Source organism: Tupaia chinensis, unplaced genomic scaffold (genome assembly GCF_000334495.1).
Source record: "Tupaia chinensis unplaced genomic scaffold, TupChi_1.0 Scaffold000078_1, whole genome shotgun sequence".
In the NCBI taxonomy this organism is placed as follows: domain Eukaryota; kingdom Metazoa; phylum Chordata; class Mammalia; order Scandentia; family Tupaiidae; genus Tupaia; species Tupaia belangeri.
Genome location: NW_006159539.1, coordinates 886,507 through 902,662, shown reverse-complemented (window position 1 = coordinate 902,662; position 16,156 = coordinate 886,507). Strand labels below are relative to the sequence as shown.

Here is a 16,156-nt window from a genome sequence, read left to right as displayed (position 1 = left end):
AAAAAAAAAAAACATTAAAAAATACTTATTTAATGACCGTAGTAAGCTCTATAGCATCAGCTCGGTGCTACCCTATAGCATATTCATTCTACTCAGAGTTTCATGCCTAAAGTCAGACATGTATTCACAGATATGTATATACCAGCTGAACTTGCTATTGAAAGTAGTTAGATTATTTAAGAAATTTTGTGAATCAATAAAATGTGGAGGAGAAAAAGGAATGAAAAAAACAACTGTAGACACCTGAGATAGTATGGGAGGAGGGTAGGAAATGGCAGAGGGTGAGAAATAGTAGGTAGATATGTAACTAGAAATGAAAAATTATTGACAACATGTATGATTCTTTTTTTAAGAGGTTTTTGCTATAGGGCATGTGCGTGTGCCATAAAGACACAGAGAGACAGAAAGCGAGAAATCATCCCCCAGAGGGTATGGCCACATCACAGTCCCTTCTCCTCCATTTTCCTCTCAGGATCTTGGGCACGCACGCATACTCGCCCGGCGTGAGTTTAAGCCACTGGGTCCGGGACTCGAACCGTGGTCAACTACATGGGAGTTCAGCAACATAGCCATTATGCTAACTGCTGGTCCCGATAACATGTATGATTAAACTACCATGCAGTATATTCTGGATGAGAAATCACATTTTGTATGCTGTGATGATTAACTCATTAATCAGGGAATGAATGTAAATTAATTAATTAATTTAAAAATGTTTCAGAAGAAAATTACAGTGTACTTGTAACTAGAGCCTAGCTTTGTCCATATTTTTAGTTTAAGTTATTTTGTGAATCAATAAAATGAGGAATAAAGTTTAATATGGAAGGGAGAGAGGGGAAAGGGGAAAAAAAAAAAGTAAAAGTATGCTTAATTGACAAAAAAATGAGACGCTATTTGCTGGTAAGCTATAAAGTAATAGCTTTCGCTTGACTGACATGCATAGTATTTGTGCCGGAAAAAGAAATGTTGTACACTGTAAAGATGTGATTAAATGTAAATTAATTAATTAATTAATTAATTAGAAAAAAGTAAATGATGAGAGATTGCTTAAAAGGGACTAATTTAATGACACTTCAAAGAAGTCAAAAGTGTGTTTACAACTCCTCAGGAAGAAAAATGATTGATACTAAGCTCTTAAAACTTACAAGATTAGTGTAATAAACAGAAAGAAAATATGAAAAATATCATCTCTCAAATCAGTATTTTAAAGATGATTACATATTGAAAAATTCAAAATCATGGTATCATTATAGTGAGTTACTGAGAAGCAACCTCAGTGACATTACACTAGGGATAAGTCTTAGCACAAGTTTGCATCTGACCTGGTGATTAGTACAGTCTTGGGGTGTTAGGGATTATGGGCATTTAATGATGACTCATTTGGACACAAACAGCAGGCTAATGACTACAATTAGCTCCTTATTCCAACAAGACAGGAATGGTTTCCTGGTCAATCTTCCTATTTTGATCATTCCATAGGTAACTTCTAAAATGATCTCTTAAAAATCTTGATCATGCCTGTATTAAAAATTCTTCAGTGGCTCACCATTTCTTATAGGTAAAATATACAGTCTTTGCAACTCTCTTGCAGATTCCTCCAGGCAGAGGCCTTCGTTAAACCTTTAAATATCTGCAACATGGGCCAGGTTAAGGTGCTGGATCCTACATTGCTGACTGCGTGGTTCGAGTCCTGGATCTGGCGGCTTGAAAATCATGCCAGGCGCATCGGCCCAAAATCTGGAGAGGAGACTGGAAGAGAAGAAAGTGTGGCATGCCTTCCCCCTGGGAAATGATTTCTCATTTTCCCTCTCTCTCTCTGAAAAGTGCATGCTCCCTATAGAAAAAATGAAAAAAAAAAAAAAAAAAAAAGAAAGAAAGAAAAGAAAAGAAAAAAACAGATCCAAACTGTATCGTAACTATCACATGGACTCCTCAGAGTCTAGACTGCTGTCTGTCTCTCCTAAAGACCAAGAGTCCTAGAGGGCCACTCTAGCCTTCCCAGCACCTAATCTGGTATCAGGGAGACAGCTGGGGTTCAACCAATGTTTGAAGAATGAAAGTATTAAAGTTCAGTTAGATAGGAGAAATAAAAAAGTAAAAAAAAAGAAAAGAAACGAAACAGATAACTGGAACATTCCTTCCAGCTTAAATTGTAATTTCAATCATCACCCTCACTGGTTCCTCAGGGCTAAAACCAGGCGAAGTAAATAAGGATGGGGAGGGAGAGGACAGCAGAAGAGACGGTCATCTCTCAACCAGGGAATACGCAGCAGAGCTTAAGAATGCAGGTGCCACCCGCTAGCATGTGCACTAGTCTGGTCGACTGATAGGCCCCCCGTCAGCAGCACCTAACACTCGCTGTCTCAGGCTCTGGCAGCAGCGTAAGCTGCTCAGAATGAAGGTCCTAACCCACGCAGGCATCCTTGCTGTGTGGGGCCTACCAGTCAAATGGAAGCAACAACTGGCAACCCAAAGGGCACATTACCTTCACACCCAACAATTAAACAGGCTGACCTCCCCAAAACCGCTTAGCCTCAAATAAACAGATACACAGACCACTTCAGAGAGTCGGCGGTGTAGCGACTGACAGACTCAATTTTTGTAATGCCTCATTAGTTAAAACCTCTCTAAAACCAGAGAGAACTTATTTCGGGTAAGTTATCTATGTAATTTGAATATTGTACTCTGTCAATGAATTTAAGCATATGGGAAACTATTTTAACATGCGAATGGCTAACCTAGGGACACAGTTTATTATTTCTTTTTAAATAGGAATATTTTGTAGAAGTAACTACAATTTTAAATAGAAATGTTCAAACAAATGTTCAAAGCTGTCAACCACAGGGTTTCTTTTTTGTTTTGTTTTAAAACATCCAAGTAACTCAAAACTATGCAGCCCTTTAATCTTTGGTTCAAATCATTAACTTTGCAGTGTGTGGAATAATGTCTGTTTACTAATTATTCATTGAATAAATGAATGAATGGTAATGTACTCTTCAGAATGCTTTTTTAAAAAGCTGGCATTTACAATGACATTATTCCACAATTACAACATCAAGGTCAACAATGTAATGGTCTTCTTTTAAGTATACGCACCCCCTAAAATTTAACACTGACAATGAACATACTGATAAACGTAAGTTCTTTTAGGTGTTTATGTTCCATGTTTGAAGGGAACAGTCTTAAAAAGATGCTCAAAGTAATATGAAAAGTGAGGACAGATTGTGGGTGGGGACATACAGAAAGGAAACAGTAGCATGTTTAATATAATTTCTTTTTTTTGAGAGATTTTTGCTATAGGGTGCGTGCACTCACCAGACAGACAGAGAGACAGACAGAAAGCGAGAAATCACCCCCCCAGAGGGGATGGCCACGCCACAATCCCTTCTCCTCCATTCTCTTCTCGGGACCTTGGGCACGTGTGCACATGCGCCTGGCGTGAGTTGAAGACACCAGGTCCAGAACTCAAACCGCAGTCGACTACGTGGGAGTACAGCGACATAGCCATTACACTAACTGCTGGTCCCAATATAATTTAATTAAGAAACCTGTGGCAGGTGGCCTGGTGGCTAAAGGTGCTGGACTCCCACATGGCTGACCAAAGTTTGAGTCCCAGATCTGGTGGCTTGCTTTCTCTCTCTGATCAACTGAATAATAATAATTAATAAAATAAACAATTACTTAAAAAAATAAAAAGGAAACCTGGTAAGTCCCATACTAGAAGAAAAAAAAAAAACCCAGCTGATTAATGGAGCACATAAATTATTACTTGGAGTTTTCCTACACAAATTTTACTGTGCAGAAACAGATTTCCCTGATCTGGAAATCTTAAGTCAAATCTAAAAAGTATTTTTAGCTCATTCATTCAAATGCATTTGAACACCTACTGTATGTTTCAGATAACATGCTTGGTTTTAGGGATATAGAAAGGAGCAAGCCAAAAATCTATCAAGTAAAGGGAGACTGGACAGAGCTCTCTAAAAAGTGATACCAAGAGGCAGAACTTAGCTACCAAGGGAATGAAGGAGAGCTAAAGCCCTCACTCACTTTCAGTGGAATAGAACTCACCACATGCTCCTGATTTTAGCAGGCTGACACAGGAGTCAGCTTTGCCACATTAAAAAAAACCCAACCTCTTTCTTCTAGACATTTTGATATATACTTAAGAAACAGGGAAAATGTTGAAGGTCTGATAATAAAACATTCTGCATTACTTTGAGAAGTCATTTTGGGGGATAGATACTCTGCAAAGTTCAGTTTAGAGTACATTTCATTTGCTGACTTCATATGACCACCACCCAGAGAAAAATGATCCCTTTGTAAGGGGCAACCTTCTCCCCCTCTTCTTTCTTTTTTTTTTTTAAAGGTTTTTGCCACAGAGCGTATGCACCTTCTAGAGAAATGCGAGAGACAGAGAGAAGGACAGTGAGACATTATTCCCCCTGGGAGGACAGTCATGCCACAATCCCTTTTCCTCCTGGGATTTTGGGCATGCATACACATGTGCATGGTGTGATTTTCAAGTTGTCAAGTCCAGGACTGAAACTGTAGTCAGTCATGTGGGAATCCAGTGCCTTAACCACCGTGCCACCTGTTCGCCCCAGAGGCAACCTTCTTAAGGACTTATCAGGTTACATGGAAACCAGTATGATTTTTCTGCAACATAAAGACAATAAAAATTTCTCAAATAATCAACTCTTTAAAGCAGCACTGGTCTACACAGTAGCTACTAGCCACATGTGGCCTCTGGACACGTAGAATCTTGTTGTTAAGGCTGAGGTACTGATTTTTTAATTGCTAGAGGGTGCTTGCCAGAGAGAGACAGAGAGACAGAGAAGGAGAAAGCACCCCTATTGGGGTATGGTCACGCTGCAATCCCATCTCCTCCATTTCTCCCTCCTGTTGGGATTTGGGCAATGCATGCACACGTGTCAGCATGTTTTTCAAATTGCAAGGTCTGGAACTCAAACTATGTACTCAGTTCTGGCTCCTTTAAGCACAAGGCAATGGGTTGGGCCTAAATTTTTATTGACAGTTTAATGCATTTATATTTAAATAGCCAGATGTGGCTAGAGACTACTGTATTGGATAGTGCAACTCTAAAAATCTAATAATTAATCCAACTGTGAACAAAATAAATGGCATCTGAATTAACCCCGAGGAGTAATTTCTAAAGTGAAAAGCAAACTGGATGAGATGCTTTGTGTGGGAATGGCTGGGTCACAACAACGCTCGTACAACAGTGGAGTGATGAGACCGAATCAAGGGGCGAGGGCTAGTGGAAGGTTCTGAGGAGAGCAGCCCGGGCCTATTCAGTTGAGTTTTTATGAAAGAGATTTTTACTGTAGAGCGTGTGCACTGGTCGGAGAGACAGAGACAAAGTGAGAGAAATCACCCTCCCAACGGGGGATGGCCTTGTTGCAATTCTTACTCTTCCATTCTCTTCTTGGGATCTTGGGCACGTGCGCACACATGCCCAGCATGAGTTTTAAGCCGCCAGGTCTGGGACTTGAATCATAGTTGACTATGTAGGAGTCTAGTGATGTAATAATTACGCCAAACGCTGGTCCCTCGATTGAGTTTTTTTTTTTAAATTACTAGTTTTCAGAACTAAGAAATGTGCGAACTACACAGATCCAAACCCCGTTCCTTTGTTTTGCTATAACTGGCAGATGCTGAAGACCCAGCTCTGTCAATGACGTTGCTGCTATGTGTCACCTCTCCTTTTGTCCCTGTTCGCCACCTTGGAGTCCTTCTTTTCCCCCTCCTCTTTTATTTATTTATTTACAGCCATTCACTGTACGTCAATACAGTATACAGCAATACAGTATACACAATGAGATTTTCCATCCAGAGAACATTGTATATTGGCTCAATCAAGGATATTATCATACATGTTATCAACAACAAATAATTTTCGACTTCTTGTTTCTTATATATTTTGCCTTTTTTCCCCTCTCGATTCCCTGTCTCTCACCTTCTGTCAACCCCCCACACCTGTCTCTGGTATGTACACTTGTTTTCCATGCCTTTTTCCCCCCACATTTTATTAATTCACTGAAGATCTTAATGAATTTAAAAAGTTTCAGTAGCAAGCACAGCTGATATACACATATCTATGAATGCATGTCTGACTTTAGGCATAAACTTCAGTGAGGGGACCAGCAGTTGGCATAATGGCTATGTCACTGGACTCTAATGTAGTTGACTGCGGTTTGAGTTCTGAACCTGGTGGCTTAAACTCATGCCGGTGCGTGTGTGTGCATGCCCAAGATCCTGAGAGGAGAATGGAGAAGGGATTACGGCATGGCCATCACCCCAGGGGGTGATTTCTTGCTTTCTGTGACTCTGTCTTTCTGACGAGTGCATGCACCCTACAGCAAAAACCACTCCAAAAAAAAACAACCTCAGAAAGTAAACTGAACATACTGTAAAGATGCACCTCTCTGGGGATATATAGCTTACTGCAGTCATTAAATAGGTATTAGTAGGTATTTAAAAATATTTTATTTCAAGAGAAACTTTTTTAAAGAATTATTTATTTATTTAATTCCATTTGTTATTGTTATCTTTTGATTTGACCACCAGAGAGAGAGAGAAAGGAAAAGCAAGCCAGCAGGTCTGGGACTTGAACCATGGTCAGGCATGTGGGAATCTAGCGCCCCTATCCACCACACTGCCTGTCGCCCCCTAAGAGTTTTAGTTTTAATAGATAAAAAAAAAAAACATGTTAAAAGAAATCTGATTAAAATGTAAAGCCAGGAAAAGGTTGGGCTTCAGTACAATAGTAGGTAGACGAACCTTTCAATAGTTTAAGAGAAGACAAAAATCCCTAAATATGGAAATCACAGCATTGAAGAAAATCAGTAATGTTTTAGTCTAAAGTTAAAAAAATTCTATTTCACTAGTTCACACTCACGTAATTAAATTAACCTCTCTTCTATTGAATTTGCAGGATCACTGTGGTCTGATCTTTCCATTTAAACTCTGGAAGTAAACATTCAACTCTGGACTTATTGCTACAATTAGGCTGGCCATTCTCCTGGCTGTTTCTTATACTGTGTGTCCGACTTTAGTTTTCCTGGTATAGCACTCCCTTCAGCACTTCTTGGAGAGCTGGTCTGGTGTTGGTAAATTCTTTTAGGCTTTGCTTATCTGAGAATGTTTTTGTCCCTTTTTTTCCCATATGAAAGATAATCTTGCTGGGTATAGTATTCTTGGTTGAAATTGTTTTTCATTTAACACTTTGAATATATTTTCCTATTCTTTCTTTGTTCGCATTGTTTCTGATGAGAGGTCTGAGGTTAGCCTTACGGGATATCCTTCGAAAGTAACTTGACATTTCTCTCTTGCCAAATTTAGGATCTTATTTCTGTCTGTGGTTTTGGTCAATCCGGCTATGATGTGCCTGGGGGAAGATCTTCTTGGGTTGATTCTATGTGGGGTCCTTTGTATTTCTTGGGTCTGGATCTTTGAATGGCCTCTCTAGTTTTGGGAAGTTTTCTTCCAGGATTTCATGGAATAGATTGTCAATGTCCTTATTAGTCTCTTCACCTTCTGGGATACTGATCACGTGGGATCCAGCCTCCTTAACCTCCATGTCACCTGCTGGCCTGACAGTGGTCTTTTTATGGAATATTCTGTAATATTTAAAAGGATCTAAAGGTATTACATTAAGAAGTTTTCTTTCCTTTCAGGTTTTAAACACATCAATTTTATTTTATACTCGCAGGGCTTTAAGTCATAAAAAATTACTCAAAGGAGTAGTTAAAACTGCATGCCAATGATTTGTTGAAAGTAGTAGAAAAGGAAAGTTCTAAATGTCACATAAAATATTTGTTCCATTAGAAAAAAATAACAGCAAAGCAAAAATTAAAATGAAACAGCAAAGCCTCAGTTTGTAGAACTGAGGGGGCCAACCTATCTGTTACCGTTCCATAGATGCAACGAACCCTGTTTCATACCCCACAGTGTCAAGTATAGCTACTTAAGCACTTCAGAAAAACTGGATGACATTTTATTAGCATCACAGACCTTTAAAAGTAAAGCAATAGGTAGAAACCAGCAGTTGGCGTAATGGCTATGTCGCTGGACTCCCATGTAGCCAACTGTGGTTCGAGTCCTGGACCCAGTGGCTTAAACTCATGCCAGGTGCGTATGCATGCATGCCCAAGATCCTGAGAGGGAAATGGAGAAGGGATTGCGGTGTGGCCATCCCCCCTGGGGGGGGGTGATTTCTTGCTTTCTGTCTTTCTTTCTGGCAAGTGCACACGCCCTATAGCAAGAACTTCCCCACCCCCCCAAAAAAGGGAAAGCAATAGGTAGAAAGGAAGTTATCTTTCTAAGAGGCAATCGAGAACTTAGTATTTTTGTACTCTAAGGAACCATATTTGTTTTAAAGTCCTAAGACCATTATAGTCTAGTGGTTAAGATCAACTGGGTTACAATTTTGGCTCAACTCTTACAATTCTGTGACTTTGGACAAGGTACTGTGCTTCTGCCTCACTTTTCTCTCTGATAAATGGGGATAATGATTTCTATGGTGACTATGAGGATTAAACGAGCTAATACATAGTAGGCACTAAGAACATACATGGAGGCAATGCCCTATTTCTTCCTTCCAATTTTCATAACTGAGAAGACAATGAGATAAAATAACTTGAACAAATGTCGGCTAATGGAAAATTTTAGAGACCTATATTACATAATTAGTAAAAAGTACATATTAGATTGTTGGGAAAGTAATGATGTATTTTTCTATGTAAAAATGTGGGGCCAGCACTTAGCGTAATGGCTATGTCGCTGGACTTCCATGTAGTTGACCGTGGTTTGCGTCCTGGACCCGGTGGCTTAAAACTCACGCTGGGTGCGTGTGCGTGTGTCCCCAAGATCCTGAGAGGAGAATGGAGGAGAAAGGATTGCGGCGTAGCCACGCCCCCAGGGGGTGATTTCTCGCTTTCTGTCTGTCTCTGTCTGTCTTTCTGGCGAGTGTGCGTGTGCTATAGCAAAAATCTCTCCAAAACAAACAAACAAATAATGGTTTCTCCCTGGGTGAGTCCCTCAGGGCAGGGACCATGTCGGCACCCTTAGTACATAGCATAGAACTCATGATCACAGATGTTTAACGCATGCTAGTGAACACAGAACTTGTCTTCTGACCTGAGTTCGAGTTTATAACTCTAATGGTCCACGTTGTGCTCCAGAAAACAATCAAAACCATCTCCCCAGGAAAGCAGAACATTCAGCTGTGTGTAAAAGGCAAAGTGTAAACACTATTCACGGGCATTTGCGCTCACCTAAGTTGCTGTACGTCGCGCTACAGGGGTTCAGGTCCGTGGGCTCTGAAACACCATCTTTTTCCTCTTCTCTTTCCAGTTCTGGCGGGGGCGATGCTGGTGTGACTGAAGTGCAGGCCCCTCCATCCTGTTTCACAACCACAGTGCTTGGGTCCCGAGGAGAAACATCCTCTGTCACTCCATGGGTCACATGACTGAAAAAAATCAGACAACTTGTCACGCTAGTATTCGAAGGTTCTGCTAATTCATGCATACTGAAAATCCCGTGTGGTAACGGAGGTCTACAGAGGTCTGGTGGGCTCTGTGGGACCTTGAGAGTGACAGGCAAGGGGTGGAACGATTTTTCAGGTAGGAGGTAGCACTGGTGGTGGAAGAGGCAGCTGAGTATTTAACTGGTTAAAGACAAACACTCAAGTGTTCAGTAAAGTATTTCTTTATGTTTACTGCACTATAACTACTATATTAAAGTACTTCAATAAATACCACATACTTTACTAGATAGTATTTATTTAGTACATAATATTTACTGCACACTGAAGTATTTAGTAAAGGATCAGGAATAAAGTTGAGATTAGACTATCCAAGTAAGGAAGCTGAGCGATTATTGTTTTAGATAAACTGAGGTGTTGCCAGGAGGGTAGAAGCATCAACCTTTGCCTGTATACCTGGGGCAGGAGAGGCAAAGGGAAACACAAAGTTCAGCATCCCACTTCGAATCCTCTATTAGGATGAACCTGAAGCATCCTACTGGCCACAGACCAGAACACGGCCTATCTTGTTTTACTGCTGCCTGCTCATTTGCTTCTGAGCTGCCTCTTCCCGTCGTCCTCTCTCTGCAACCTGCCTACACTTTGCCAGTTCTGCTGCAATGAAATACAATGGATGGAACCGTCATTAAATGCTGGTGGAGAAAACTGGGTTAGTTAGAAAATCTCAATGGGCTGGTCAATAAAATTAACTAAAAATCAGGCATCTTTACAGGTTGCTGGGTCCACTGAAACTATGCTAAACCATCACACACTCCTCAGCTCTTCTTCCCGTTTTCTTTACGGGCAAAGAGAAAGAAAGAAAGATCTTATATACGACTACACGTTATTTCTGGATTTTCAATCGGCAGGGAGTCATGGTGACATTTACAAGTTTCTTTAAAAGAGGTACTTTGCTTGCTTGTGTGTCATCTGAACATACATCACCTGTGGATTTACGGAAGTAGATCTGAGAGAGAAGGAATATCTTCTTATCAGTCTTTCATTATGGAAATCATACATGTGCCTGGCCAGAAAAACAAGCCTTGAAGTCTGCTGGATATACGACTTCAAAAATACTCCTTCAAAGCTGGCAGAGCCAGGGGTCTCTATGCTGGGAGTGAGCAATGAGCTGGAAGTGCCTTTGTAGGATCCAGCTCTTGGGGACAGTGCTGAGGTGGAAAGGAATCAACAGGGTGGTATGCAAGGGCGGCCTTACCTAGCAAAGCCTGCTGCCTCTTCTCGATGTGCTGCCCTCAGTCACCAAGCCCCCAAAACCACAAACCGGGTTTCTCATAATATGGAGCATCGCAAAATCAAGGTCACCAATGGTGACCGCATGTTAACAAAGACGAAGCAACATGACACAGCCGAGACACCTCAGGCACCATTAGTGTCAAGGCTGTGCATCACTGAGTAGTTGTCAATGTGCTTCAGGAGAGCGAACGTGTTCTTTGCTGGGCAAAAGTTAATATGAGCTATTTTTAATTTCAAAGTAATAAACATAAAGTGATCTTAGAATATCACCCTCCCTCCCCTGTTGAGAGGGAAAAATCTTAGAAATGTTACTGCTCCAGACATTCTTCTGTTTACAGTCAGCACTAGAGGTTTCCTATAAGCCTGTTTGGGGGACCCCAATCTCTGCAGCCTTGCTCTAGCCTTTTTTCTTTCCTTTCTCAGTCTCCTGGTTATTATTAAAAGAGCCCTCCTTTTCATGAGTCAACAAGGTGGGTGAAATGTTTGGAAGCCAACGACCCCACCCTTGCTGTGTGTTCTCCATCCAGGCGATGGCCTATTGCCATCTGTGAAAACCAGAGAGAGCGCTTCTTTTTTTTTGAATGCCTGGCCTGTGCCCCGCCCGAGACATAGCTCTGTACTCTGACAGTCTCAGAACAAAGCACGGATGTTGAAAAGCAAGAAATAGTAAAGACTCACCCACTGTACTCACTCACACAATTACCCATTCACAGGCCTTCTTGAGTCTGTTCATCATGTTCTAAAACTCTGATGAACCACAGCTTCCATTGGGTCCGGAAGAGCTACCAGCTGGGCAAGCTATGAGCAGCTTGAGTTCTGCACCTTACTACCACTCACTGCACCTTGACCTTTACCTTAGGGTTTGGCCTGGGAAAGGTGCCAAATTACCCTTGGGGAGCTAAGCAGAATGAAAGTTGGTTTTAGTAAGCCTTCAAAGACCAAGGCAGCAATGACTATATTCCAGATAAAGATTTGTTCTCATATAGGCACCTTTTGTTTTTTCTTTCTTTTTTTCTTAGGTTTTTGCCATAGGGCATAAGTGCATTTTAAATAAGTGTATTGCTACATTAAATCACCAATTAAAATAATTGTTAACTATAAAGAACTATGCAAATAGTTGATAAAGCAAAAGCACATGGATTTGCGAATGGCTGCTAAAATGTTTAATCTGCATTTACAGTGACAGCGGTGTCTAAAAGGAGTAAAACTTTAAAAAATGCATCAATGATGTCATGCCGAGATACTGGAGAGTTCAAGCGCAGCTGTGGCCCGCGTGCTGGGCTGTACATGGGCGACTGGAGAGCAGCCGCAGAGAAGGCTGTCTCGGTCACGGCATAGGAACACAGCAAGAGACAAACTGTCCAGGAAGGGGGAAAAGAGAAATCTTATGAATTTTATAAAGGGATCTAAGTTTTGACTATTGGATTTTTAAAATTCATATTTAGACATAAAATTAGAAAACTCTCCCGAATACTAAATAAAATTCCCCTCATTTTATCTTTAAGACAGATGATAAAAAATTCTTTAAAATGACAATTCCAAGAAATGTGTAAGAATTTCTTGTACATTCTGTTAGCACATGTTTTGGAAACAGCAAATAATGACCAGGGCACCTAAATCTTTTTTTCCAGGGTAAGTTCAATTTGATATTCATTACTATAGAACAGAAGGGAGAAGTGGCCCACAAAGAGGAAGTTACGGCTCTTGCATTTCTGCTACTTAATTTCACGTTGGGACCATCCATAGTCTTGTAATGCAACGAGGAAAGTCTGTAATAAGCGGGGTGCTGACATCTGGGGGCAAGCAGGCAGGCCTCAGGCTGGCTAAGGCCTGACTGGGCCTACTCTTTGTTCTAGACCCTCAGTACTCACTTTGATTTCACAACAGAAGACAACGTATGTTTGTACTTGAAACTCTTCGACCAACTTTTCATTTATGACCAGTTTTTAATTGACATTTAGTCTTTCTGACCCAAAAGTTAACAAACCATGTTGTAATCTCCACAAAGACAACTCGTTTTCTGAACATGCAGAATGAACGGAAGTTATTCAAAACAAGCTAACATTGCTGCAGATCCGTGTGTTATATAAACGAATCTCTTGGAAGGCTCTATCTCATCAGTCTGCAATATTCATACATAATTCAAAGCTGCAGAAGCAATCTCCTGTGGGAAGCTTGCTTGGCTTACCCAGGTGGTAAGGATTAATCATTATACCATCAAATGAAATCATCCTTTTTTTTTCCTGGCCAAATGTGTTCAAGACAGATTTTCGTAAAAATTCTGTTAAATGTCTGAATGTACTTTTTAAAAAGGCAAATCAAATTCCACATTAGAACAGATTAAAGGCCTTTATGTATCCAAATATTTCCACAATTTCAGTTCAACTTTATCTTTAAATTCAACCTCCTTCATTTAACTTCAGAAAGGACAGTAAATGAAGTCAGACTTCTATAGAGACCATCTGCCTCTTAGGGCAAATGGTATTCTAAATTCCCATTTACCAGCTTTCTTCAGCAGCTACATCTGTCTCTAGTTGTCCAAGATAGTCAATAAACAAATGTAATTTTTAAAACCTCCTTAAGCTTTTAAAAATTAGACCAAACCACATCAAAAACAAAATTTCAAAGGTTTCTTATTGGTTTCCAGAGCTGCATATGTCTGGGACTGCTGGGGAAGATGGACCTTTGCAGACATGGGGTCTGGAGGAGAGTTCAAAGCTATCGAATCCCACACCTTTGTAATCCACTGGAATCGATTAAAAAAAAATTCCTTTTGTTTCTCTAACTCGAGGATCCCCTACCCCCTGCCAATGTGACATTTCTTAATCCTATCTTAGTCTCCAGGTCATCGACCTGATTTTGCTGCACTTCCGATCACTGGCATTCTCAGGTAGAAAAGCGTTGCGCCCACTGATCACTATCTAGTATCTCCAATTTCCACTAGCCTTCTGTAGCCTTTAACTGAAAACGTCAAACTTCTTATCTGAGATTAACCTTCAGCTGAGACCGGATGGGTTTCTGCTAATATTAAGAACACAGTCTGGTTGGACAAAGGTGACTCTTCCTGGTGTGAATGAAGCAGCTAGGCCCTGGGATGGGGAAGACTGGTAGCCACGTGCCAGGTCTTGAATAGACTCTGATTTTCTGACACTGACAGAACCGAGTTTCTTCTTCTTCTTCTTTTTTTAAACAGATGTGAATGGCAAATTAAAAGTGTCTTCAAGGCACCAGATTGCAAGACAGCAAAGTAGATAAGAACATAAGCCACTGTAAGCCACTGTCACCTTCATAACAATAAGAAAATTTACAGTTTAAAAATCCTATGAAATTCAAAGTCAGAATAGCACCTGTGCAAATTAACAGAAAAGAATAGGTTTGCAAAAGAGCAATGAAATAAGGTTGCCATTTCCAGTACGAAAGGAGGGGTGAGACAAGGTGTACGTTTTCTGAACAGGCAGGATACGAGAAGAAACACTCACTGCCCCCTCCAAGGGAAGCAAGCAGGGAACATGCGAGCGCCTTCCCGCTGTCGGTGCCTTCCCAGCAGGCCCAGAGCACTTGGAGTCAGAGGAGGGAGCTGCTGAGAGATCACTAAGAACACGCCTCTCGGCCTCTCGTCCAAGTCACTGCAGGTTCGCCGAGGGGAGGGATGTGGAATGGGAACGGGACAGAAAGTACTCAGAGCATACTCCCACTCCACTCTGCACGGACTGAACACTTTGCCATTTACTTCACAAAAACAGTTCAGGAGGTAGCAGGTTATTCGCAGTTCACAGATGAGAAAACTGAGACCGCAAGAAGTGAAATAAATTGCCTAAGATCACATGGGTACTGGGGCGGTAGATGAGAACTCATACTATCCAACCCCGAGGTCCGTGTTCCTTCCACTACACTGGACCACGGGGCAAGCCTGGCGGAGGATGGAGACCCCACAGCAAGTGCTTGATGGTACTGAAGAGCATGCCTTGGAAAGAACACAGGTAGCTGCCACTGAAACCTGAGGATCAATAACTGCAGATGTCTTCTACTTCTGGAAAGCTCTAGACAAACCAACCAAAAAAACCTCCCTTTTTCTCTCTGTCTCCCTCTGGCAAGAATACATGCCTCTGGCAACTAACAAACAAAAAGGGGAGGGTAGTATTTGGGACAATTTGCTCCTAACCTTCTGCGGTCTTTTAGAATGCAATGAATACATATTGACCAAATGGTAGAAAATGAGGACGTGGTCTGGTCTGACAATGATTTCTGTTAGAAGCCACCTTCTGCGGTCTTTTAGAATGCAATGAATACATATTGACCAAATGGTAGAAAATGAGGACGTGGTCTGACAATGATTTTTATTAGAAGCCCTGGCTGGATGGAAGCCCCCCATCACTGAAGAAATGGCGCTGTGACACAAGTGGTCAGTCGGGTCTTCCCACATGCAGCACAGTCTCGTATTTCCAGTAGAGGACAGAGATGAGCACGAAAGGAAGAGCCCCAGGACTGGAAAAGCTGCTACAGAAAAGCCACAGTGCCCACACCTCCACCCGCCTGGCCAGGGGACTCTTCCTGAAATGTCTTTCACACTCTTGGTGCTCTGTCCACGTCATCCACAATCCTCATGGCCGTCCAGACTCAACCCGCAGGTCTACAAGGCCTTTCGCAGCGAGGCCACAACATGTTTCCACCCTTATCCCCAACTTCCTGAGACCCAATCCTATAGCTCCATCTATTCCGAACTCAGTCTTCGAGGACTACTCAAGTCTCTTACCCTTGATGTCTTACTGTCCAGGGGAATCTTCCTTTTCCGAACACCCGTGGCAGGGGAGGGAGGATTCTAGCAAGTTCCCAGTAAGTGGGCACTGAGCAAGTCAGACCAGGGGACACAGGTCAGCAAGGAACTAGAGCATGTCACCAAGCTCTGCATGCACATTCTTCCCACCACAATTTCTTCCTGTTCCACCACGGACAATAGGATGGGAAGAGCTTCCAGTGTGGGTCCTGCCGGCCAGTCATCGTCACAGGGCACTATGTGAGGGTAAACTGCGGCCCGGGGATTAAACCTTTAAATAGCACCTGATGACTAAGCAATACTCCACTGCAGTTACGCTAAAGAAGCACTGAGTGAAACGGTGGCCTGGAGGCCTGAAGGCAGGCCTAGAAATCAGCTCTGCCATGAATGCTCCTGTGTCCATGTCTCCCATTATTCATCTGTGAAATGGGCGTGGTGACATTTAGAGGAGGAAGTATTAATTAGGAAGTTCACATAAAGTGCTGTTCACAGAGTGAAGAACCATGCCAATGTCAAGTGCGGTAGGACCCCCCGACAGGTCAGTGAATCAGTACATGTCCCAGTGGCCACGGTGGCCACAGACA

The 16,156-nt window shown here is 41.8% G+C and overlaps 1 protein-coding gene across 1 annotated transcript in view; it reads right to left on the bottom strand.

Annotated features, from left to right (window-relative positions):
* PEAK1 (pseudopodium enriched atypical kinase 1) overlaps positions 1 to 16,156 on the bottom strand; it is a 248,378-nt gene that overhangs the window by 34,217 nt on the left and 198,005 nt on the right. Inside the window, exon 8 of the mRNA XM_027768913.1 lies at positions 9,297 to 9,490. Within this exon, the coding sequence (XP_027624714.1) occupies positions 9,297 to 9,490 (194 nt within the window). The remainder of the gene's footprint in view (positions 1 to 9,296; positions 9,491 to 16,156) is intronic.